Genomic DNA, 26,685 nt, shown 5'->3' with positions numbered 1-26,685 from the left:
AGTTGATTAAATTACATTATTTACTGCAGCACTCTAGTTTATAAGAAAATGAAATATAATATGTATTTCATTTTCTATAGCACCAGGCTTTTTGCCTACAGTCCCATTATTTCATTATTATAAGTCGCAGCTAAGTTGATTTTGACCTTGTAACAACAATAATACACATTGGGATTTTAAGGAACTCCTAAAAATAGATCCATACAATTTCATAATTATGTATAACAATTACTCTGATAGGCTCACATGATCTTTTTTAACTGACTATTTAGGACGATGGCAAGAGGCAAGAAAAAGAAACGTAACAGGTAAGAATAATAACATAACATTCATGCAACTAGAAATAGTTACAGATTATTTGTTGAAGTTGAAGAACTACTGTATACCTCAGTATGCATTCAAGCAATCATGCGAAGTTATTCTCATTTCATAACTTTCTTCATCTGGTCTTATCAATTGATAAAAGTTTATGAGTGGAATGGGGAGAAGATTTTATGAGTTGACACATTTACTGGCAGAGAAGCCAAGTTGAATACCTTTGTAGGCTTGTAGCGAATGGAATTATTCTTTCCTAATAGAAAACATTTATTATTTTGCTTTAAACCAATCTATTTTTGTAGATTAAATTAACATTCTTAAATAATTATTCGCTTCACGGTTTAAAAAGAAAAATACTGTCATTTTACTAGTCAACGGATGTTAAGAACCACCGGTTCAGTATAGATAAACACATACAAAAAAAGGAGAATGACAGATCACACAATATGTGCGTTTATCCAAAAAGAAAAGGATGCCACTAGTGATTTATTTGTTTTACGGAGCTGCACCTTCAGACAACATGTTAGATACATCCGTGAAAACAAAATAGAGCTGCACGATTAATACTAGGTGCTGATATTCGAACTCCTGTAAGACAAATGCATTATGATTTAGGTTGGCTAACAATTAAGACAAGAATTGAATATCATACAATTTGTACAATATTTAGATGTTTACAAGAATCTGTACCTTCATACTTATGTGATGTTTTGCAATATATTAGTAGTGTACACAATATTCCAACCAGAAACTATGAAAATAATCTGTTGTATTTGCCCAGATGTAACCTCGAAATATACAAACGTAGTTTTGTTTATTATGGAAGTTCACTCTGGAATGGCCTACCTTATGAATTAAGAAAACAAAACAATTATAACCGTTTTAAATCACTTGTTAAGATTCATTTATTGTTGCCGGTGGTCTAGGATGGTTGCAGTGAAATATATTAAAATATGGTATAAAAGTTATAATAACTAGACATGAAACTCGTCACTTTGACGAGTTAGTTATCCGCACAACGACAAACGCCACGTGCACGTCATACGTTGGAATATTGCACACAGATAAAGATTATGGCATTATGACAAGAACTGAAAAATATGATATGCTGTTAGCGCTGAATTCTGTCAATTTTGTGTGATATAGTATATACATGCAAACAGTATAATCTGTATACATATTACATACAGTGTAGAATAGGTGAAATTACGGGACCCGCCATTTATTCCAATTTTTAACATGGCGACGGTATCAAAATGAAACACTTAGATAGCAATTTCAGAAGAAAATTATCTCAGGAACAACATATTAACGTGTAGAAGAAATTTGAACACGTAAAATATAGATGCGCACCCTTTTAAATGTGATGAACTATTACGCAAAATATGAAAATACGACTTTTTTTATTCAACTGGCCATATGATGACGTCACAACATCCGATTGGCAAAATGTTTACATAAATTCGTATCTACGATCCAATAGCTTCCAGAAAACATTTTAATCGTGATTATCACATTTTATTCTTACGAGCTATTACAGATTAAAATTTACTGTAAAGATGAAATTAATGACCCACGTAATTAAAATTTTTAGGCATGATGACGTCATAAAAATTAAAATATTTTTATCTCATGCTAAAGAAAGTTGATTGACCTACACAATATATAAATGTAGGAGAAAAAGGAATACAGATAAGCGTGATGCGCTCCATTGAATGTGATGAGCAATAACGAAAGAGACAAAAATCCTATATTTTACATTCGTGTGGCCATACGATGACGTCACAATGTTTTTTTAGCCTTATCGATGCATGATCCGATATCTACAACTCATCAACTTCTAGATTTTGTAATAAAAATAAACGGTTCACGGTTTACTTTAGAAACTATGACTGTTTAAAAAAAGACATAATTTTGACGATTTTTTAAGCTTTTTCATAAAAAACGCGCACAAATTGTCTTATTCAACGTGTTCGTATGGCGTTATTTAAACTGGAAAAGGTCTAAATTGTTTTCAAAATTACTAGGAAAGGCTTGAAAAATATAATTCAAGAGAAAAAAATATGTTTTTAACGCTACGTGCGCACCGCGTGCGTAAAAAATTGCGCGCCCGTGGGAATTTTTGACAAGCTCAAAATGACAAGAAACGCATAAAAAGTTGATTAGAAATTAATTTTGGGCATTTTGAAATTTTAAATGCGCGTGCGCGCGTAACTTCTTGTGAAACATGCCATTTTTAATCCGTAGAAAGTTTGCCCCTGATATGACTTAAATTTTGTCAAAGTGTCAATACTAAATGACTTTTGGTTTTTAATCTATGATCAATCATTGAAATTCATAAAATTGCGCGTAAGTCACGTTGCGCAACTATGACGTCATTCAAAAATAGGAGGTGCACAACTTCACGTAAATGCCCATATGTTGTCAAAGTTATGAAATGTTATGTTTACACATTTTAGAGAAACGCGACTCACAAAAAGGAAGGAAGGAAAGAAGAATAATACAGAAAAAAACTATTGATCCCATACAATAACAAGGAGTTATCCGCTTGGTATACCAAGCGGATAACTAATAATGAGAACATGCATTGAAGTTTAGTTTTAGTTTAAGTTTAGTTTAAGTTGTTTTAAAATTATGTTTAAATGTGTTGTAGGGCCCCTCGGAAGAGCAGTTTTATTTTATTACTGAGAGGGCTACCCTACTGAAAGAAAATGAAATAAATAAATAAATAAATAAGTCCATTTTGTAGGATTGTTGTAGGTAATAAATAAATAATTTTGTTTGACAAATCCAAAAGAAATTACTCACATTCTTTAGCTTTCGCCATCTTGTCTGATGGCTTGATCACAAGTGATCCGGTCCACTGCTACTTCCTGGAAATCTGTTGTTATTGTTTCTAGGTGACGTCATACTTTTTCGTAGCAATGATGTGTATACGTGATCGAGATATACAGCCCCTTCGTCGCGGTTGATTGCGTTAGCCCCCCCTCTTTCTGATTTGGATTGCCTCTCTGATTCTACGCTTGAATGGGTTAGAGTCTCTGTCAAGAATTTTGGCCCCCTCCCAATCGATGATGTGGTTTTCTTGCGCTGCATGGTCTGTGATGGCGGATTTGTGGATTTCGGATGTTGATTCCTTTTTAGTTGCCCGGGTGTATTTACTCTAACCCATTCAAGCGTAGAATCAGAGAGGCAATCCAAATCAGAAAGAGGGGGGCTAACGCAATCAACCGCGACGAAGGGGCTGTATATCTCGATCACGTATACACATCATTGCTACGAAAAAGTATGACGTCACCTAGAAACAATAACAACAGATTTCCAGGAAGTAGCAGTGGACCGGATCACTTGTGATCAAGCCATCAGACAAGATGGCGAAAGCTAAAGAATGTGAGTAATTTCTTTTGGATTTGTCAAACAAAATTATTTATTTATTATGTTAGATACATGTTTGCAATACAATAATCATCGTAAAAAAAGTACTTTGCTTATAAGTATGAAAAAGTAATATGTAAAAATGCAATTTCAAACTATATATTCTGATAAGTTAAATAAGATTAATATTTTATTTTTACAATTACAGTAATGCTTATAGGCTTAGAGACTTTTGTCAAGAATTCAGTAAGGCTTATCCAGGAGTTAAACGACGGGAGTTGAGATTTCTTCTACATGATCATCTACCGGTTGGTGAATTGGCAAATGACCACTACACGGGAATGGATTTATTTAATAAACTTAAGGATAAAGGCAAAATCTCATACAATGATGTTAAAATAATGTCAGAAATTGCAGAGGTGTCAGGAAATGCCAAAGCAAAAGCCATTGTAAAGAAATATAAACGAGGCGTTGGTAGACAATATGACGATACCGGTCCGTGTAAGGCAAGTTTGTTTTCAGAGCGTAAACACTTCTATAACGCTATGATTGAAATCACGGATAATGCCGGAGGTGATTTGCACGACTTGATTGCGTACTACGGATTTGGTTCACTTGGATTTGAAAACAAATGGGATTTGGTATTTCATCTGGAGAAAGAACTCGAATTAAACACACCGGAGAAATTGGCAAAATTTGGCGATCAGTTGAATGCAAGTGCAAAAAGAATGTTATTGGGTAAGTATTTCCACATTTTATTTCTTGTTTTTGTCTTTACCACTGCTACATGTCTGGACATGTTAATAGCAGTATTAGTGATGTCATGACTGTCATTTTGACAATGACCGTTTTCAATCCGACTGTTGAACCCTGGAATCTTATATTTTCTATGAGGATTGTCATCCTGCTCTATTATTGTAATTCTATTGTTAAATCAAATTTGTTAAATCAAATTTGTTAAATCAAATTTGTTAAATCAAATTTGTTATACACAATCGAAATCTACGACACTGCCACCTATGAAACCAAGACTGACTATTCATTTTGTCTTTTCGATGGAAAGCTAAATATCTCACAGGCAGAAAGTTAAACGTAGCAATAATCACTGGAAACCAATAGGGACAAAACAAAACTCATATCTTCTTTCCAATGCTTTTAAATTAATCGACTGAATATTCAATCGATACGGCAGTGATTAGGAACAAATCGGATCGATTGACATTGAGGATGTTTCAATCGATTCAAAGATTAACTAAGAAGATTGGAAAATTAATTTTTCAACAAAAATCGACTGACTTCTAATTTAAATATTACTGTAATCAAGAAACTACTATAGTCTTTTTCAGTATTATTATAAATTCAAAACAATAATGTTATCCTAATACTTGGGGAACATCTACAAAGTCCACAAATGTCATTCAGGAAAATATAATGAGACCTAAAAAGCCTAACTATGGCTTCTATGTTGTATAACAGCCACTGAATGAAAGTACTGGTTGGGTTATTATGACCGTCCTATTGCCAATATCCAATAAATATGGCTGTCGGTATTGCAAAGTTTTATCCTGAATACTCTTTTCAACATCTGTTGCATCTTGTTATAATAACAAAAAAGCACAACAAACTGTTATTTATCATAAAGCAGTAGTACTGTACTATCTTCATCATTGTTTCAATATGGTCTTAAAGCAACAGTGAAGCGTTTTGTTATTTAATCAGAAAGGAGAGCGACACTCTCGTGTTTTTAAAATGAAATAAACTGGACAACTTTACCGAGAATCATATTTTGACAACGTATTAGGGATGTACATGATTTTAGAACAATTGCTATATTTATGAAGTTTGTGACGTTATTAAATTCAAATTATCTTTCAGAAATGTATTGCTTGTTTTACAAATATATAAAAATATGTAGCAATACAAAAGGTAAACAATTTACAGGAAGAGAACGCTATAAAACATGAGTAAAAATTCAATTATGTTAGAATTAAATTTGTATAATTAAAAAGTTGAATGATTTGTGGAAGGAAGGAGAGAAGTGGAAATTAATGTAAATGGATATGTTATGTTTGTTGTTCATTTAAACAACTATACATTTACTTTGAAATGGAGGAACAAAATAAAATCGCCTACCTACTTATCTGATTTTTTAGAGTCTACTCCAAATGCAGTTGATAATTAAAGATGTATTGTCCCTTGAAACACAAAAAAATGAAGGTCAAAATATTCTAAATTTAAATTAGCCATACCAAAGTAATATTAAAGTTATTCACTTTAAGTCGAAAATTCGAGCCCAAAGCAACAAGTTTACGTAATTAACTGGTAAATTAGTTTGATTACATTTCGTCTGGAAAATCGTCGCGAACGAAAGTAAACAAAGATTTCAAACCATGAGTACGCATTATGCATATGCTAATTAGGATTGTTTACAACTCGTCACGGTTGAGAAGGTATTTTCACACAGATCGTGAGGAAGTTTTATGATTATGCATACAAAGTAGCCAAACAAGCGCGTTTCATTATGGGATATGTTTTGATTGAAAACTTTGACTGGAAGTCAAAGTTATTTTTTTAACAAAAAAACGTCTGTATTTCAGTTAAATGATTTTTTTTTCGACAAATTTTTGGTGATAGTTAATAACTATTATGATACTTCAAAATGACCCACCTTTTTCCGAAATCTGTTATTTTTTATTTTTTTGGAATTTGTCAAAGGGACAATACATCTTTAAAGTCTATACAGTTTGTTTATATTTGTATATTGTATTCCTTTTTTTCAACAATATTTTACAAGGGTGGTCCATCCAGCCGAAGCTGATCATTAGGGACCCTCACATAATTACGTTCCAGAATTTTCTGGGATTTTTTTCTTTATATAACCTATTCAAAGTGTACTTTTTGTTAGCAACATTATTAACAGACGATCTACAAACGAGTCTGTAGTGTTTTTTTGGCAAGTTTATAACATAAAAATATTTGGCGGACCTAGGCCTCACAGAGTCTTTCCATATACCAAATCAAAATCGTTGTCTGGCAATTGTGCAGTTGCTATTCCAGCAGTTTACTGTCTTCCTTGACCTACGACTATTTTTAGTGGTACTGGTATCTCAAGAATCATGGATAGCAGCAGAAATTTGTTTGCATAAGTTGTCAATAGAGGACTTTTTTTTAATACTTAAAAACTACCGTATATACACAGATTCTAAAATTGGATTATTCTGATATATCCATATATTTATCACAAAAAAAAGCATTCTATTCAAAATACTCTTAAAGACATGCTTGATAGTTAATTTTACTTGATTTACTGTACTTTAATAGTGTGAATATTTTGATTGTTTTTTTAGACTATGTTCCATCTGCTATTATTGCTCGTGGTGCAGATGTTAAGAAAGCGTACATTGAAGCCTTGAAAGAAGGTTCCATTAATGTCAATCTTGGAATGCTTAAGGTGATTGGGCAGGAAGGAGTGGGTAAAACATGCCTCATAAATGCATGTCTTGGAAAGCCGTAAGTAGGCCTACTGTATTTTTAACTACACTGAACAGGCGCGAATCCACCCTCCCCTCCCCGCCCCCTTCTAAATTTTCGGAGGATAAAATGTAATTTGCGTTCTAGCCCTGGGCTTGGCCTACTAATGGGTTTTTACCCTTAGGGTTATTACTGAGAGTTAATTGCCACGATTCAACTCCTTGTACGTTAACATTTATTATTTCAAACATTCAACTACCAAACATGTGATTAATATGTGGTTATTAAAATCTATCAACTATCATCAGCACATACAGGTTTTGTTTACTAAATAAACGCCGGCCCAGTTGTCTTCCTACCACAAGTTCCACGTGCCATGTGCTTTTTTGTCCGAGAAATATTAATTTTAAGTGTTAAAAAACGTTATTTTCTCAATATCAGGCATTTATTATTCAAATCATTTACAGAAAATGTACCAAAAAGAAGGTCCATTTATTTAATTTTTGGTATGATGTCATTGTAAGCCAATCAAAGCTGAGCTTTCCTGTGATCGGCAGATTTTGGATTCTGGTTTTTTGATTGCTGGACGCAAATACCCACACGTTTTGTCTTGCACATGGTCTATCTGGACTAATCCAAGGGTGGATTCAAAGGATTGGTTTGGGTGCGCTGCACAGCTTTGCATAACTATTGACTTAACCGCGTACAGCATTATTGAATGTAATAATGAATGTAATAGATGAATTTTGCAGTCGTGACCGTCCAAGCGTAAAAAACAGAAATAACATAACATTTGTATGGGGATTTCAAGAAACCATGTTAATTTAACAGAGGGTCGTATGAAGATTGTTTGGATTGGCTAAAATTCACCGAAAAAACACCACAGTGTATAAGCATAGGCACACTGTCTACGTTTATTACCACCATTTTTTCGTGGTGCAAACTGTAGTGTTTTTTAACATTTTTCTAATTTTTTAAAATCATCCATAAGCTCATCACTAACATTTATTTATCCTAATTGTTTTTATTATTATGGTGTGATTTATGTAACAAAAGGAATATCAACTTCTAAAGATGCCTCTTGTATAGTTTTAAAATCTTACAAAATGCATAATGCAGGTGCAAACCACTTGCAATTGTTGTAAAAACTGTCCCAGTGGCAGATTCTGTACTGCTACTTTAGCAGAAGACACAATGAAGTACAATAAACCCCGAAAAAAGGGTGAAGTTATTCAACAAATATTTCCAATAATCAATTAATTTCCAGTTGATGCCATTTGTGGCCTGTTAGTTCAAATTTTTTTATAAATGTTATTGAAAACTTATTATTTTTAATGTGAAGCTCATAGAGGCCTTATGCATTATGGTTAAAATGTATTGCCATTCAATTAATGACTGATTATAAAAACATTTTGCACATATTTTATGTTTATTTAACAATATTCATGATTTGTACTTCCGAAAATGGGTGATATGGGAGATATCAGCAAAAACTTCTAGTTACAGGCCTGACTAGTCTTTTTTTATTACTTTATTCAAAAGTGACACAAGTTGATTATGTTTCAATTATATTTACTTCAGATTTGAGGAAGCCCATAAAGTTACAGATGGAATAGCAGTGATAAGAACTGTAAGCACAAAATGGACAGAAGCTAGAACTGAGAGTGGTAACTATGAATAAATTTAGCAATAACATTATTTCCATCATTATAAAATCAATCAAGCCAGCACAAATACTGTCAAAGTGAAATATTATTAGCTCCAAAAAAAAAACTTGCCATTTAATTTAATAGCTGATTGTGTATCACATGGCATTTGTAAAGTGATAATAGTCAATAGTTTTATTCATTCACATGATAGGCCAATATATAATGCGACACTGAAAAATCTAATATCCAACTTCTTGCTGTGGCTAACTTGGCCATTAATGTGATTTAAAACAAATAATGAATTATTTGTATTTATTGAATGAAGAGAATATTTTCGTTTGTTAAAAGATCAAAAATAATTTCTCTTCAACTTCAAGATAAAGCGTACTAGAAACAGTACTAGAACCATATAATGCTGTGGAGTGTTTTGTGTTATTGTTTTCTTGTGAAAGTTTCTTTATGATCTCAGAAAATTATCCCTGCAGTTTGGAGAACTTTTTTGCTGATTAGATTGACTGGCTAGTTGTGTGAACTATTATAGTCTGGCTATTAGTACTACTACTACTCTGTTCCATGCATAGCTACTAAAACCTTTGGTAATAGTCGTTTTCTTTTGCAGCACCCACACAACATGCATAGCACCATTTAGTTTGTACCTCGGTCTTTGAATTGACGCTTTATGAATTTTGATATAATAATAATAATAATACTAGTCTAATTGTTAGACCATTCACTTTTATGTTAAATTGTTTAATACTTCATTCGGAATTACTTCATACATACTTTAATAATCAGTTATGAGTTTGACATTTGTAAATATCCAGAAAATTGAAATGAAAGCTACAATAAACACTTGTTTTGTAGGTATTCCTTTGAAACAGTATATAAAAGGGGTCACTGGAAAACTGAGTCTAATTGAAAGTTCATCAAAAAACGTAAGTCAACAAATGTCATGCAAAAATAACATTGATTAATAGTGCCTGCATGACTTTCATACTATAACAAACCACCCACATCAAACTTTGTAAGCAAAAGTATTGTACAATTTATGTTTTTAGAATTTTTATGATCAAATAACAGTAACCCGTGTTCCGCCCAGTCTTTTTCTGCTTTAATATGTGGTTATAAAACTTCGCATAGGAGGAGTAAGTATAATAAAAGCGCACTCTGATAAAAGTACTTGGACACATTTTTTTTATAGTTTTTTATGATCAATTACTTTACTCTAAAATTGTGGACAGATTCGGGAATTGATTAATAAAGTTTATTTCATTTCTTAGGAAAGTACTAAGAAACCTACCGATAGTTTAGGTAAGTGTTTTTATACAAGTAAAGGCATAATATGTACAAGCATTTATCATGTTTTTTAATGGTTTTCAAATGATTAAAACTGTCATCAATCTATCTTTTTGCATTCACTGAAAAATAAATTCTACTTAGTAAACACTGAAACGACTGTGGAGAATTCTGACCCTGATGATAAACCAATTGAGACAGAACAAGATGTGAGTACACTGTAATTTATAGTGCACTACAGAGAATACAGAATACAGAAAACTTCATTGGTCTTGCATGATATACAGTACAAGAAATTAATCCATTGTGGCAGCTCATACAAATTCACACTTAAAATACAAAAATATACATACATATTATACTGATGAAGGGCTAGTGTTGCCCGATAGCTACGCTAATTTTTCTGGCTATTTTATACTTTATCGTTTTGATTTAGCTTTTTGCTTATTTTATTTTGTATCTCCATTGAGATCCAGCCACCGATACCCACAGCATTGTCATTATTTCATATATATATATATCAACAAAATTTACATTTTCAATTAAAAATAAGCATAAATTCAATTTTGCCTGCCCATTGAATTATACATGTGCAAGTAGGAATATGTTGAAATGTTGATACCAAATATAATCTAAAAATATCTCCTGTTTTCTTTTACTATTGAAATTCTATAGTCAAAACCAGTTCATGTTTCAATAATCAATATTCATTTTATTTACTGTATCTTTAGAACAAGACGAATAAAGCTACCCAGAGTAGTATATGTAAGTTTGCTGTACTGTTTTTATGTGTAAACTTTAAGTATGCATAGAATATGTAAATAACTTTGCATACATTTTTAAAATTTTCAAATGTCGACCTATCTTTTACATTTTTGATAATATATTTTTGTATTGAACAGGGAAACCACTACAAAGAATGCTGAACACAATGAGAGATCAATCCAGACAGATCAAGATGCGAGTACAGAACTATACAGTAGAGTAGGTCTATAAATATTATTACCAAACATAACATTTGAAAGTATGAGGAAAACAGAAAAATGTAAATGCCTATATAATTTTATTTTATTTATCAGGTTAACAAGAAATTGGCTGCAGAAGGTATGTACCTTTTTAGTTTTAAAATTCTGTACACCTGTGTTAGAAACAATTAATGACGGGTTGTTTAACAGATGCAGATAATTGAGCAAACTGGGTTTTCATGATAAGGAAATCGAGAATAATTGATATAAATATACATAGATGATGTGCTGCTGATGACAACTAGTACTATAATTTATGATTTATAACATTCAAAATTATGAGATTAAAAAATGTTTATTTATTTGATATTTCATTTATTGTATCTATCAGGTTGACAAGGAATTGCCCCAAGACGGTAAATACATTTTTCAGAATATTAAAAATTAGTTAAGGTGTTGATGATTCAGATTATGTTAGAGTTTAATGACAAACTTTCAACTATATTTTAATTTGTCACTATGACAAATTATAGGTTATATGCATTATATGTTATAACGTTATGGTTCATATATGGTTTATATAGTTTGTTTGATCGAAAATATTTCAAAAATTTCTTTTTAATACCGAATAAGACATAAACCACTTTTTTTCTCTTACTTTCATAATAAATCATACCTATGATTATATACAGTATATAAATAATTAAAATGAGGTCAATGTGCATTCTGATGAGCTTTCATAAACATTTGTACACTTTTTTGACCTTACACTGTTGTTGCTTGTAAAATGCGATTTCAAGTTAAACAATTACTAAAATTAAATTACTGTACTAAAAAGGTTATATTATATATATTTATGGGCACTGAATTTGGTTTAATTACAATATACCCTTTTCATATCTGCATAAATTGTTACAAGTTATTGTAACCAGGTTTGGTCTTCCGACTTATTACACATTTTCATACACGCATATGCAAACCTTGCAAAATCTTGGGAGGAAAGCATAGTTGCACACTATTTGATTACTCTGATTGGTCAGTTTAATACCAGAGTGCGTACCTTCTACAAAATTGTCTTTACACTTTGCAACTTTTTACAAGTTTTCACTTTTTGCAGGTGTGAAAAGGGTAAAAAGTAATTTAATGAGTAATTTCACCCCTCATTAAAAGCTTATTAAAGCAATTCCTGGCATAAGGAAAAATGAAAACTAATGTAGATTGATTAAATGGGTCTCAGGTGTACAAAATAATACATAGGAAAGAATAAATAAGCTTTAAAACAATTTGTTTTCCTAAAAATATCTTTCACATTTAAAGTAAAGAAGCATGAAATTAAATTGTTCAATTATTATATTTTCTCCACAGGTATAGATAAAGATGCACTTGAGGATATTGAGAAAAGTAAAGGAGAAACCTATGAAGATACATTTAACATCTGGGATCATGGGGGACAACAAATATATCATGGTATACATCGCGTAAGTTATGATATTTGTGTCTTGTAGGTTAATTTTGTTCACACATTGCTCAAATACATATGTAATACACAAAAGCACTATAGAAAAACAAACTTTTATTTTAGTGCAGTGTTTGTCAAAATAATTAATAATACATCATAATTAATAAACTCCATTGTAAACAGCAGAATTATTGGCTGTTTTTTTAAAATATATATTCTCATACTGTACTACAAAAACTCCATGCCAGCCAATTCAAAGGGATTGTAGGCTACTTTCATATACTGGCACCTTTCAATTCATCACATCTGATTGGTTAATTGTCGGTCTATAGAGTAGTATACAAATACTTACTGGGCTGGTTGGGGCATGGTTAAAAATATAACGCTAGGTGATCTGTAGACTATACTATATCCCTAGACAAAGTCGAGGGATACAACGCAATTCGGCTGTAGGCTAGGCCGAAGCGAAGCGAACCCATCCATAACCATGGACTTGGTCTTATAGGTCTAGCTAGTCTAGTAGTGGATCAGTTTCGCTGTGAATAAGCTAACTTGGATGTAGCTGAGGATTTAGTAAGTTTAGCAGCCAGTTAAATATGAAGAGACAAATACAGTATGCTTTGAGAATATTTATTGTATATCTGGAAATGAGGAATTATCAAATGAAGGCCTTTTGATGATTGCTTCTTTGCAGTGAAATAACATTGAACTGTGCCATGCTATCAGTTCATTTTCAGGTTATGAACTACCTACAGAGTAAATGCTATTGGAGCATAATCAGAAAGCCTTGCAGTTATAACATTTGTGTAATTATATGTGTTTCTTCCAGATGTTTGTAACATCAGAAGCACTTTATGTTGTAGTCTTTGACCTCAGTGTGAACCTTAAACATCGTGCTAGTGTCATTGATTCTACTGGAGTAAGTATTTTGAAGTTTATGTAAGGTTCTTGTGGAACAAGTCTTTCTTCATTTTTCTATGGCATTACAAAGAGTTTGGTTTTATGAAAATTATTCATGGTATCTTTTATTTCCAAAAACATTAAAATACAATGGCAGCCAAAAGCTGAAATAAAGTATCTTTTACAATTAAAGGTTAGATAAATCAACAACAACAATACTATTATGTACTATACTAATACTAACAAAAAACATGATAATAAAAATCAAGAAACCATACAAACGACATTAATTGACTAATTAAAAAATATCAATATTTATGTGAAATATAATTATACAATCTATATAAATTTACGTAAGGGCAAAATTTGGTAAATCGCGTGTTACTTCTAGAATGTTTACTCGATGGTATATAAAGTTAGTTCTTACTTTCGTTACTGATTTTAACCACCTGATGTAACCCTGTTTACTAATTAAATTGAATTTGATAATTAGTTATTGACAATTAAAACATATTTGCCCCAAATAGGGGTGTTTTCCGATCGTGGTATACACTGTCTAATACGAGTCTAATACGAGGATGCTTCGCATTTACCTATCTCCTTCTACGATAATTGTTTTTAATAGCTGAAAACCGGTTATTATTATTATTATTGTTGTTATTATTATTGTATTCATATATTATCATAGTTATTTTAACAATCAATTCTATAAGTTTATATTGCATTCATTTCATTTCTTAGCTATAAAATATATATTATTAAATTCAATGGTCGTATTAAGTTGGGTTTGAGCCTCCAGCGGTGTGTGGGGGAAGGGGGGGGTATTGGAAACAGGGAATACCAGGGTTAGTAACACCATTTATATTCCTGATATTCACTCTGCTTTCTGAGCGCCATTGTGGTTTTTGTACATTTTAACGCAAACGATCGACTTAACACAGTCTTCCTATGTTCAAGAGATTGAAGTTGGAGTGTGAGAAGGGCATTTACATATTAAATTACAGTATTCTTTTCCTAAGATAATTTTATATACTCTCTTTTGGACACGTTCTAATCTTATACTGTGGTCACATATTAGACCAGCGTTCCGTATTGGATATGAATATTCCATAATAGGCCGAAGATACGACTTGTATATGGTTTAGACCTATTGTTTTCAAAACATTTTTTTATTTGATTTGCGAATTAATTTGGGTTTTTTTTTTCTCATTTTAGGTTATATTGTAAATTCACTCCTAATAATTAGACACAGTTAACAACATTCAAGGCATTGTCACTTATACTTAGTATGGGAGGTGCAATTATGTTTTTACCAAAATATATTTGTATCGCTTGGTATTTGATACAGTAGGATTGATTTTCAGTTTATTTGTAGTCTCCATGATGGCTAACTCATCAAGAGATACTTGAAGACTTGAAGCCTACTGGGATTACTAGTTAAATTGTTCTCACCCAAATATTAATTTTTGGATCACATGCAAAAGCATCATTGATAACGCAAAGGAAAATGATTGCCGCAAGGATAGTACCTTGTGGTGCTCCACCAGATAGTGAAGTCCACTCGGAGAAGGTACCCTTGTACCGAACTCTTTGTTGTCTGTCAGTCAGGAAGTCTACCACTCACTGAAGGATCGTTGGGGATACACACCCATGTTTTGAAGATGATAAAAGGCAACTTTGTGATCAATTGAGTCAAGTCAGTATCAGTGTACTGATACTGCCAGAATTTTCAGCATTTGACACAATTTGATGGTAAACGTCAATGAGACAGTGGGCTTTCTGGTTACCGTACTGCCTTTTGTTAATATTTGCGTGAATAGATGGTAAAAGTTGATTAGTTATTAAATGTCCCGCTACTTTGGCCAACGTTCGAGTGAGAGATATGGGATGAAAAGCAGTAATTGTAGGTGGGGTTTTCTTTGGCAATGTGGAATATCGTCAGGAACACCCGGTTTTGATAATGATATCTTTTTAGTTCATCGTAAATTAACCAAGATTTGAAATTAGGTGGGGGTGATGGACGGGGTAAAAAAGCTGTTTATGTAAATCGATTGACATTTGTAGCGTTAAAAATGAGTTAAAATCAGTTTCAATACATCCAGCAAAAATATAATGATGTAATTTTTTTTTACAGAAAAAGTGTGAACATCATTGGTCCAATCTTCAGTTTTTATTATCCTTCATCCAGTCAGTTTATTCTCATAGTCGTATTGGAAGAGAAAACTTGGAGAAGGAAGTTTACGAACCAACTATCCTTATTGTGGGTACACATAAGGGTGAGCTTGGCAAGACTGAAGAAGAACAAAATGCTAAGGTTAATATTACTTTGTATTTCTATATTATAAGAAAATGCACAAAGCAATAGAAACTGGAGTACTATTATCATACTTTTATTAAATAGGAATATTGCATAAGAAGTTATGTCCTCATGATATAAACAAACATTTTTTCTTTGAATTGTTTACAAACAGGAACAGGAAGTGTTTGATCAGGTTCGAAATGCACTTAAAGGGAAACTGTATGAAAAACATGTATATCACCGATATTGTGGCATTGAAAACAGCAGAGACACTACACATAAGAGCTTTATTGAACTCAAAAAAGTTATTGAGCAGTTTATGGCTTATTTAGAAAAGCCTGTTCCTTTAAAGTGGATGCGTTTCCGTTGTAACATACATAATCTAAGGAAAAAGAAACACAATTCTTTGTGTCTTTTGAAAGAGGTAAACTTTATTATTATTAATATTCCTCAGAAAAGAAACATTTTGAAATAAAATAATGTTTGAACAACTTCAGTTACATCATAAGTATCTGAACAAAATTCATCTTCGTTTTCTTCTTACATATTGCTTGCTGTAAAATAAATAAATTATTTAATTTATCTCTATATGGTAAAATTGTTTTTTTCTTTTCATCTTTAGCTCAAAATACTGGCAGGTAAGAATGGTATTGTTGACGAAAAGGACCAATTAGTCCTACTTAACTTCTTGTACGATCTTGGGGAAATTGTTTACATGCCTGACAACAAACTGTTAAGGGATCAAGTCGTGCTAGATCCGATGAGAATGGTTAAAATTGTCACTGCTTTTGTAACGGTCATTCCATCAGAAATAGTAAGTAGGCTCTGAGGTTATTTATTTTTTTATTATATGCAATTGTTGGTTCTAATAACCTTGTTCAATATTCTTCTAAAAAATTGTCTATTAAGCAAACAAATTATATTTTCTGAAATATGATCCCAAAGGCTATAAAGAATTGTACCAAGTTTTCTGTGTTTGTTAATCTTCCTGCATTCCTGTCAGACTTTAAATTGTACTATAACTGTAGTAAATAAAGGCAACATTAACATGGCTAATAGTTGCTGTTTTGTTTTTAGACGACTACCTATAGGGAGGCTTTTAATAAGCTTGACGAGGGCATACTTGAGGAAAAATTATTGCGAAAGTTATGGAAAACGCGTGAAGTTGATGAAGGACAGAATTTTGAGTTTCTTGTAGCACTGATGATTCAATTAGGTTTCATTTGTGAGAGGACGACAACCAGCAGCCAAGATGTGGCAAGTACATCTACAGTAGGTTTTGTTCAGTTATCTTTTCTAACATGTTTTGCATGCAAGATTATGTATAAACAATTATTTTTGTTATGATACATAATTGGTGAAATTTGACAAAAAATCAATATTATTTGTAGGGTTATGACATATGTTGATTAAACTTTCTGCTGAAGATGTTTTTAACATGTACAGGGTATGATCTTCGTTTTCTTATTAAAAGAAATCTAAATAGCATTTTACAAATCAACTATTTCAGGAATCTGTTGGAAAGCGATCATTTTATGTGCCACTACGCCTTGCTTTCAAGACATCAAGTGAAGTGAAACCAGTGCCTGATGATTCACAATCTATCAGTGTCTATTATGACTTTAAGGGATATCTGCCAGATGTATTGTTTCCATATATGATTATTGATTTCCTCAACAAATTTCAAAAGAAAGGTGTTGACCCAATACTCTTGTATAATCATGCTGAACTTTACTTCGACCAAGATCATCATGTGACCTTATCTCTTGTCAAACTTGTGACTACGGAGAATGAAAGACAGTTCTTGTTAAAGGTACTGTATCATATAATTTCTTGTGTCATAATTTAATCTAAACATAAACTCAAATTCAGATATCAGAACATTACTTTTCTTCTTTTTTCAGGTGACTATTAAAAGAACAAATGATGCTAATGAAGCAAGTAATGAAGAACCCTCTTCTGAAGCATGTAAAGAAGTATGTTATTTCATATATCAGTTTTTAAAACTATATGATTTTTTATTTATTTGTTATTTATTTTGTTTATTTGTTTTTTTATAATTATGACATACTTTAAAATAACTTAAATATTTAAAATCATGTTTGTGTAGTTTACTTGATGTGTAATATAATTTGTAATTTTTATTGATATACATTTTTAATTGAATATGAAATTGATTATTGACAAAAGATTTATAAAAACATTACATCTTTAACAAATTAATGATATAATCTTAATATTATATAAATTTAAAATACAAACAACTTAAAGTACAGTTATCAAAACTAGTTTATAAGTGATTTTCACTGAAATGTAGATGCAAATCAATAGCATGCCTACACACTCTGAAGTTTTATTATTTTTAATTTTTATATGGTCATGAATCTTGACCTCAATGCCTGCAATTAAAACTTTATAAACAATAATGAGGTTTATTGTTAATGGTGACAGATCTTATGGTAAAGATTTTGTTACATTTGTGACAAACTATGTAAAATGTGGATAGTAGTGATAATTCACCTTAACTTTAAGATTTATTTTAATTATTATTGTTTTACTTTTTCTTTTTGTATTGTAAATGTTTAGTAAACATTTTAAAAATGTGTGCTACATTGTTTATGTGTTTATTGCATGTTTTTGAAAATTAACCTTCAATTTATATTTGTAGGTTTTGTTAACGATCCAGAAGTCATTTGAACCTACTAAAGATGGTGGTAGAAGAGGAATTCAATTTAAGAGATGCATACTTTGTGGTGTATGTAGTAATAATACATCAGAAAAGAAGCACATTCAAAATCTTAGTGATTTCCAGGACGAGAAGTTACCATGCACCAAAACTGAAAAGTATTTGAGGATGGATGTTGCACGTTACAAGCGGCTATTTGGAGGTAAGAGTAATAACAGAGACAGCAAGTTTGATTTTATTTTATTAATTGTTTGACCAATAAACAAAGATAAAGTCAAAGGTACAGACTGTTAATCTGTAATTATATGAGTCAGCAGAAAAATAAGTATAAATAATTAAATGTATGTAAAGAATTAACAGATAAAATGTGGAGAAAAACCTAAATATTAAATAAATAAAATTAAGTATAAAATACATTTCTGTGGAAGTCAGTAGAAAATATAAGATCTGGGAGACACCATCTAAATCAGCAACAGCAGCTATTTGATATATTGACCCTTTCACTGCGTGTACCAGGTAGGCCTATAAACAAATGTTGTTGAACTTAGACTGTGTATACCCGTCGTTACCATGTATATAGGAAAAACAATTATTTAATCGTATTTGCCTATAATATGTAGCACCCTCTGTAGTTTTCGATAATTTTGAAGATATTTGCAATTCATTAAAACTATTTACAAGATGCGTCCTCTATATTTGTTAATATCGTCTTAAAATTTGTTGTAACTTGCACCCTCTATCACATGTTTAGTCATTTCGACCTTGGAAAGTTGTATTTTAGCTAATAGGGCAATATCATGTTTATCGTAACATGCAAACAAAATTTTGAATAATCATTACTTACGATTTTTTTGGAAAATGTTATTTTTCTACAATTTGACTCAAAACTAAAAAAAAAAACCCCAAACAAAATCGTTGATGTATACACATCTGGAAGAAATGATACAGAAATTGTTAAAAGGTTAAATTTTTGCTAAGTTGATTTTTATTAAATAAGTAAAGAGTTTTGATTTTAATTTCAGAATCAAACCACTGGCATAAATTTGCAGCTGTGGCAGCAGTTTCAGTTGCAGATTTTGCAGTATTGATAGGTTGTGGTATACCAGCAGGAATTGCTGGTGTTGTAACTCTGGTAGCAGCCTGGTGTATTTACAAGATGGATGTCTCATATTATTACACAAGAATATTTGGCGGTAAGAGTAATTAATGTAGACATCAAGTTTAATTTTATTAGGTTATATGCATTATCATGCATGTTAGAATCTTTATTTATTTATTTATTCTTTCCTTAGCACTGTCCGTCAATCATTTTGAGATCAATTTCATCTAGCCACGTCAATTTTCCAGAGTATATTCCTTATGGCCAGGAATCGATGTGATTCTCTTTTCACGGTGCGCAATCAAATATTTAACGAAATCACGTTTGGAATCTTATCTTCACAAGCATGTATCATAATTAAACAAAATTTGGTACTCATAAATTTCAGGTCATATTTTATCATATGGCCATACAATTACGTGCGTAGCACATATAGCTCTTAAAATTTTCCATGAAATTAGAGTATGTTTTAAGCAATTTTAAGTATTTAAAAAATTGCTATGAGTGCACGGATTTTTGCACTCGCACTGCGTGTAAAACATTTTACAACCTTTCTTTAATAATTTTCACCTTTCAACTCGAAATTGCGTAATACAAGCAAAAGGGACAGGCTACGCATGTGTAAGTTAACAAAATAGTGTATGTGTGTATTGTTACTGGTCCTCAAGTTTAACTGGAAATTCGGATTAGGCCCTCCACGGACCCAGGGCAGCCAGCAGCGCCTACCAGATCAGCACACCGGGAGACAATCCCCTAGTCTTTTCGAATAGTGTACCAAGTTCTTGAACGTGCACTGTTAAGTACACGGGACCAACGGCTTTACATCCCATCCGAAGGACGAGGCAATGAGAGTAAAGCATCTTGCTTAAGGATGCAATTAATATCGTACAGATAACCTCAAACCCATGCCTATTACATGCTAGTCCGATATTATCATTATACCATCACTCTCTGGTGTATATACAGTACCCGCCGCTATTTCTAGACAGTCTCCCATCCAGAACGCAACCGGGCCCAACGTTGCTTAACGGTGATCTGACGAGAATCGGTGTTTCAACGCAGTATGGCCATATATGGTGAAAATATACTAAATTTAAATTAATATAGGTCGTCAGAATGCTCAGGATCTCCTATTTTGCATTTCATTTTCTTAAAATGTGTGTATCATATTTAATTTATTATGAAATTAAGTCATCATTAATTGCATATTAAATTTAAAAAAATTTATTTTGACAATCAAACCAACTATGACATTTTCTTGGTCCAAAATAACAAACTAAACATTTCTTTCTTCTTTAAAATGTTCATATATTAAAGTTAAAAGTATATACTTTGACAGTGCATAATATTTTTACATTTTTAAAGATGTCATCATAGTAAAAAATGATAATTCATTGCGGTATGTAAAAATCTATTTGCACCAAAGTAAGTGGTTACTGTATAGTAAATACACGGAGGAATCTTTCCTCAACTTTGAGTCAGTTGTGTATGGCTCGGTGGTCTGTGCTCGTGTCTATGGTATTCAAGGTACCAAGATCGAGTCTCACCTTTGGAACGAAACGAAATAAGATTTTTTTTATTATCCGTATTGTTTGATCAATTTTATTTCTTAGTGTATAGATTATACGCATGATTTATAATAAAATCTAGATAAAAAGTAACTTATATCTTTATTATTATGTAACAAATGTGGTCTATGACATTATACGTAGATGGATATTTGATCGGATTGTGATATCAGCTATTGTATTTGCGTTAGCAAGAGCCTATCATATATTATAAATAATTAAAGATTCTGACAAAATCAATCAATTAATATATCTTTTAAAAAATCAATCACCTTTATTTAAATCAATGCATATAACCTATAATTCGTCATACTGACTAATCAAATCTAGTTTCACTTACTTATTTTACCAAAAAAAGAAAAAAAAACAACAACAACAACGCAAAACAAATTGAAATAAAGATTTTGTCAGAAACGCAGTCAGTTAGTTGATGTTAACAAAATAATATACGGTAATTGTGTAGACAATATAATTAAATGGTATAAAAAATTTTTTGTAAGATTAAAGATATATTGTCCCCCTAAAAAATTATTTTTTTAAATTTTTTTGTTGAATATGTTATTTTAATGTCACATAATAGTTATTCACTCTCACAAAAAATTGGGTCTGAAAAAAATTTATTTACCTGAGAAAAATGTAATTTAAAGCAAAAAATGGTCAAATTGTCTGGAAGACAATGAGTTTTTGGGTAATTTAACTGTTTATTTTGTCTTTTTATAGGTGAAATAATTTTTTTCCCAAGTTTTTTTTCTTATGGAAGTGAACAACTTCATTAAAACTGCAAAATGGCCTATTCAAAGTCCGATTTTAAAAATCTTTATTTTTCATGATTTTGGGGAACAATACATCTTTAAGCAAAAATGTAAATAATTATATTAAAATTAAATAAATCTTCAAAATACAAAAAAACATTTTATAAATTTGAAGCTGCTGTTAGCTGTGATATCTTCATTCCTCTTACCAGTAGTAGTACTATCAGAATCATTATTGATAATCTATACATTGTTACAACATGCTGCTATTAGCTGTGATATCTTCATTCCTCTTACCAGTAGTAGTACTAACAGAATCATTATTGATAATCTATACATTGTTACAACATGCTGCTATTAGCTGTGATATCTTCATTCCTCTTACCAGTAGTAGTACTATCAGAATCATTATTGATAATCTATACATTGTTACAACATGCTGCTATTAGCTGTGATATCTTCATTCCTCTTACCAGTAGTACTATCAGAATCATTATTGATAATCTATACATTGTTACAACATTCTACTATTAGCTGTGATATCTTCATTCCTCTTACCAGTAGTAGTACTATCAGAATCATTATTGATAATCTATACATTGTTACAATATGCTGCTATTAGCTGTGATATCTTCATTCCTCTTACCAGTAGTAGTACTATCAGAATCATTATTGATAATCTATACATTGTTACAATATGCTGCTATTAGCTGTGATATCTTCATTCCTCTTACCAGTAGTAGTATACTATCAGAATCATTATTGATAATCTATACATTGTTACAACATGCTGCTATTAGCTGTGATATCTTCATTCCTCTTACCAGTAGTAGTATACTATCAGAATCATTATTAATAATCTATACATTGTTACAACATGCTGCTATTAGCTGTGATATCTTCATTCCTCTTACCAGTAGTAGTAGTACTATCAGAATCATTATTGATAATCTATACATTGTTACAACATGCTGCTATTAGCTGTGATATCTTCTTTCCTCTTACCAGTAGTAGTATACTATCAGAATCATTATTGATAATCTATACATTGTTACAACATGCTGCTATTAGCTGTGATATCTTCATTCCTCTTACCAGTAGTAGTATACTATCAGAATCATTATTGATAATCTATACATTGTTACAACATGCTGCTATTAGCTGTGATATCTTCATTCCTCTTACCAGTAGTAGTACTATCAGAATCATTATTGATAATCTATACATTGTTACAACATGCTGCTATTAGCTGTGATATCTTCATTCCTCTTACCAGTAGTAGTACTAGCAGAATCATTATTGATAATCTATACATTGTTACAACATGCTGCTATTAGCTGTGATATCTTCATTCCTCTTACCAGTAGTAGTACTATCAGAATCATTATTGATAATCTATACATTGTTACAACATGCTGCTATTAGCTGGGATATCTTGTAAAAAGCAAATAAACATTTGTATTTTATTTGCAGGCAAAAGTGGACCAAAAGAAATAAAAGGAATTGAAACAGATCAAGGTAATTGATTGAAATATATGTTGAGTGAAAAGTAGAGTGAAGAGAGAAAATAAAAACAATTTAAATATTTCAAACTAGTTTTGATCAAAATTGGGGGAAACAATAATGATAATTTTCTGTCATTTTATTTGCAGGAAACACAATGGCAGATTCTGAATCTTTGAACAGATTTCGAGACCTTAAATCTGATCTTAATAGATGCTTTGATGGTGAAAGATACCATATGATAAGATTCCTCTTATTTGATGACTTAAGATTAAGTTATGTTACAAATCTAGATTTTTCTGGACATGACTTACTCAATGCACTTTACGACAAAGGTGTAATCTCACCAACTAATGTTAGCATTCTTTTGGAGATTACAAAGCTATCGGAAATCAAGAAAGCTGAAGATATTGTAATACAATATATGAAAGACACCAAAGTTCAGGACAGGTCTGATACAAAGTTGTCATCTTACAGAAAGCGACTGTTTACAGCTATGTTAGATATCCACCCAGATGCATTCCAAAGAATTATTTCACACTATGAATTGAGAAAACATAACTTCTCCAATGTTTGGGATGCAGTTCTCCATCTGGAGATTGAGGCAGAATTAGCAGATGATCCAGACAAAATAAAAAGTTTTGCTCGTCATCTAAGCAAAAAAGCAAGAGACATACTACTTGGTAATGATATGTTAATAACATTACTAACTTTACTCTTATTTAAGAACTGTAATAAAATATATTGTTATTGACTCGTTCATTCTTTAACCAGTTTACATTATAATTTAACCAAAATTAAATTTGGTTAAATTTTAATCATTAAAATTAGTAATGCCATTAACTGATTATTTACAGGCAATAATGAGAAGAAATAAGACAGCATCATCAAGTCACCAATGTGAACAAAGTGAAGGTAAATTATTCATAAATATTATGCAGGATTGGGAGATAAACATAAAAATTACATGATTTTAGTATGATTATTGACAAGATGATAATGACCAAGTAGTAATGAGGATTACTATGAAATTTATGATTTAAAACACAAAGAATCTATTATGTAGAATATTAATATAGGAATAAAAAAATAAGAGTGAGTATAGTTTTGTTTTATACTATAGTTGTTTCTAAAAGCTGATTATAGATAGAAAATTATTGAATTATAATTATTATGTTATATCATCATATTCAAACAATGATTATGATTATTAAACAATAATTATAAAAATGCTGAATTTATTACTTAAAATTGGAAATGATTTTGTGTTTTTTCGTGAATTTTTATTCATAAATCTTATCTACTTAATTTATTTCCTGAAATTGGAAATGATTTTGTGGTGTTTCATGAATTATACTGCAATCATATTCAAATAATGATTATGATTTCAACAATGATTATGATGCTAATCTATTGAATTTATTACATTGGAAAATATTGTGGTGTTTTATGAATTTATATTTATTATTCATATTCTTAAAAAAACAATTACAATTTCCACAATAATTATGATAACTGTTATACTGTTATTTCATTCGTATAGATCTCTCAGAGGATGATAATGAAGACTTAAGTCACAGACTTAGCCCAATGATGCAATAAACATGGACATTCTATTCATACAAATGTTGGCGTTAAAGTGTTGAAAACTGGTACCAGTACAATCTACCTGTGAACTCTTTTATCTGCCAATTGAGTAGTGATTTGGTTGCAATGTAATGTTAGCGTGTCATACCTCAATGTACAAAAGCATACTGTAGATTCCCTGGTATCCCAGACTTCAAACACACTAGTTATTGTCTGTGGTGTTTTCTTTCCAAAAACAAATTGCTGTCCCCTTATAATAGGATTAAATCAACCATTTGGCACTCTCAAACGTGTCCCTTTAATAGGGTTGTCCCCTGATTAGGAGTTGGCTGTAGTGTTGAAACATATATTTCCCCTCATTTTATGAGAAAGTGTCCCCTGAATAGGGGTGTCCTAAAGAAGGGGTTTACTCCAGTAGTAAAGAGGAGGGGTGTGTCCCCTGAATAGGGGTGTGTCCCCTGAATAGGGGTGTCCTAAAGAAGAGGTTTACTCCAGTAGTAAAGAGGAGGCGTTCTACTGTTGAAAGATTTATTATAAGATTTCAGTGTACTAAACGGTACATGAATATTAGTAACAAAAATAAGATGACAAAACAAAATAACAATACTGGAATATTACAAAAAAAATAACAGTAGGCCTACACGCATGTGGGTATAGAACATTGCTACTGTTCCTGCAGGCATTACATATTGCTATATTTAGAGATAAGACCATTTTAACTGTTTTTATATTTTGTTGTGCATTTATATTAGAGTCTCTAGGTTGAGATTACAGGCAAATCAAACGACAAACATACATTTTTTGAATAAGAATTGAGTTAAGTAAGAAGAATATGTGCTACCTCACACCTCAATGCCATAAAAGAATAATGGAATAATAAATGAGTTGTAGATTATAATTAGGATGTCTTGAGGAACAAAATATCTCAAATTAAATAATATGCCTATTTTTTTTTCTTACATTTTGAAATAAACTATGAATATTATTTTTCCATGAAAGAAATTTATCAAACAAGCCTTTATCTACTTCATTGATTACATTCTATCCAATTAAGAGATCCAATTTTGTTTAAAATGTTTCTTCTGTTTTGAAAAATAATCCAAAGGTCAAAGTCCACTCTTGATTCCCCTTTTTATTAAAAACAAAAATGTTCCCCTAAAGAAATTCAACCGACAACATTATAGTACAGTACAGTAAATGGACAGAGTTTAAATATTAAAAATAAAGAGGAAAAAACACCTAGGAACTGGAAGTAGTCGGAATGTCTTCCAATTTTTTTGTTTAACTTCAGAGAACCAGTTAATTATATAGTTTGTTAATTTATTTTTTTATATGCAGAATTACAAAAACAAAACGAACAAAAACATATGCAAATGAGACCAGGTAAACGGCGGAACAGAATCAGAGCCATATATATATAAAGTCGTAACTATATATATGGCTCTCAACAGAATTAAATCCTTGCGGCCTCTAATCCTTCCCCTTACCATACTAGACATAGACACAACTTTGTTGAATCTCACTGTGCTACTAAACACCACTTCTCTAGCCCTGTTTCATATTTGATCCGATTGTTAAACAAACAATGCTTAAATCTAAAATGAATGATTGTTTATAGTGTTCAATTTTTTTTTACATTACTAAATTATATTATTATATGAATACATTTTATGATGTCTATTTGTTGAATGATATGTTTTATATTTTGATGTTTTTTCACTTTTAATTCAATTTTGTAAATTAAAACTCAATTCAGTA

At 31.2% G+C, this 26,685-nt stretch overlaps 1 protein-coding gene across 1 annotated transcript; it reads left to right on the top strand.

The window, feature by feature from the left end:
• Positions 1 to 276: 276 nt before the first annotated feature.
• On the top strand, positions 277 to 26,685 carry LOC144837851 (uncharacterized). Its single transcript, XM_078693136.1, has 25 exons — positions 277 to 308; positions 3,902 to 4,431; positions 7,041 to 7,203; positions 8,746 to 8,831; positions 9,678 to 9,748; positions 10,094 to 10,124; positions 10,254 to 10,318; positions 10,841 to 10,874; positions 11,012 to 11,093; positions 11,189 to 11,213; positions 11,466 to 11,490; positions 12,440 to 12,552; positions 13,363 to 13,452; positions 15,568 to 15,747; positions 15,905 to 16,156; positions 16,355 to 16,546; positions 16,810 to 17,004; positions 17,243 to 17,545; positions 17,637 to 17,708; positions 18,401 to 18,620; positions 19,441 to 19,611; positions 23,311 to 23,355; positions 23,490 to 24,023; positions 24,198 to 24,255; positions 24,884 to 26,685. The coding sequence occupies exons 1-24, from the start codon at positions 277 to 279 to the stop codon at positions 24,215 to 24,217; spliced, it is 3,531 nt and encodes a 1,176-aa protein (XP_078549262.1). The 3' UTR covers positions 24,218 to 24,255; positions 24,884 to 26,685.

The sequence above is a fragment of the Antedon bifida genome, chromosome 3 (genome assembly GCF_963402885.1).
Source record: "Antedon bifida chromosome 3, ecAntBifi1.1, whole genome shotgun sequence".
In the NCBI taxonomy this organism is placed as follows: Eukaryota; Metazoa; Echinodermata; class Crinoidea; order Comatulida; family Antedonidae; genus Antedon; species Antedon bifida.
The sequence above is the reverse complement of the archived record's forward strand: the minus strand, read 5'-3'. Positions and strand labels throughout refer to the sequence as shown.

Coding starts and splice junctions, on each gene's coding strand:
- LOC144837851 (XM_078693136.1), top strand. CDS start 277: ATGGCAAGAGGCAAGAAAAAGAAACGTAACAG. Junction 11,214..11,465: donor CAAGAAATTGGCTGCAGAAG/GTATGTACCTTT, acceptor TGTATCTATCAG/GTTGACAAGGAATTGCCCCA. Junction 16,157..16,354: donor CTTTGTGTCTTTTGAAAGAG/GTAAACTTTATT, acceptor TTTCATCTTTAG/CTCAAAATACTGGCAGGTAA.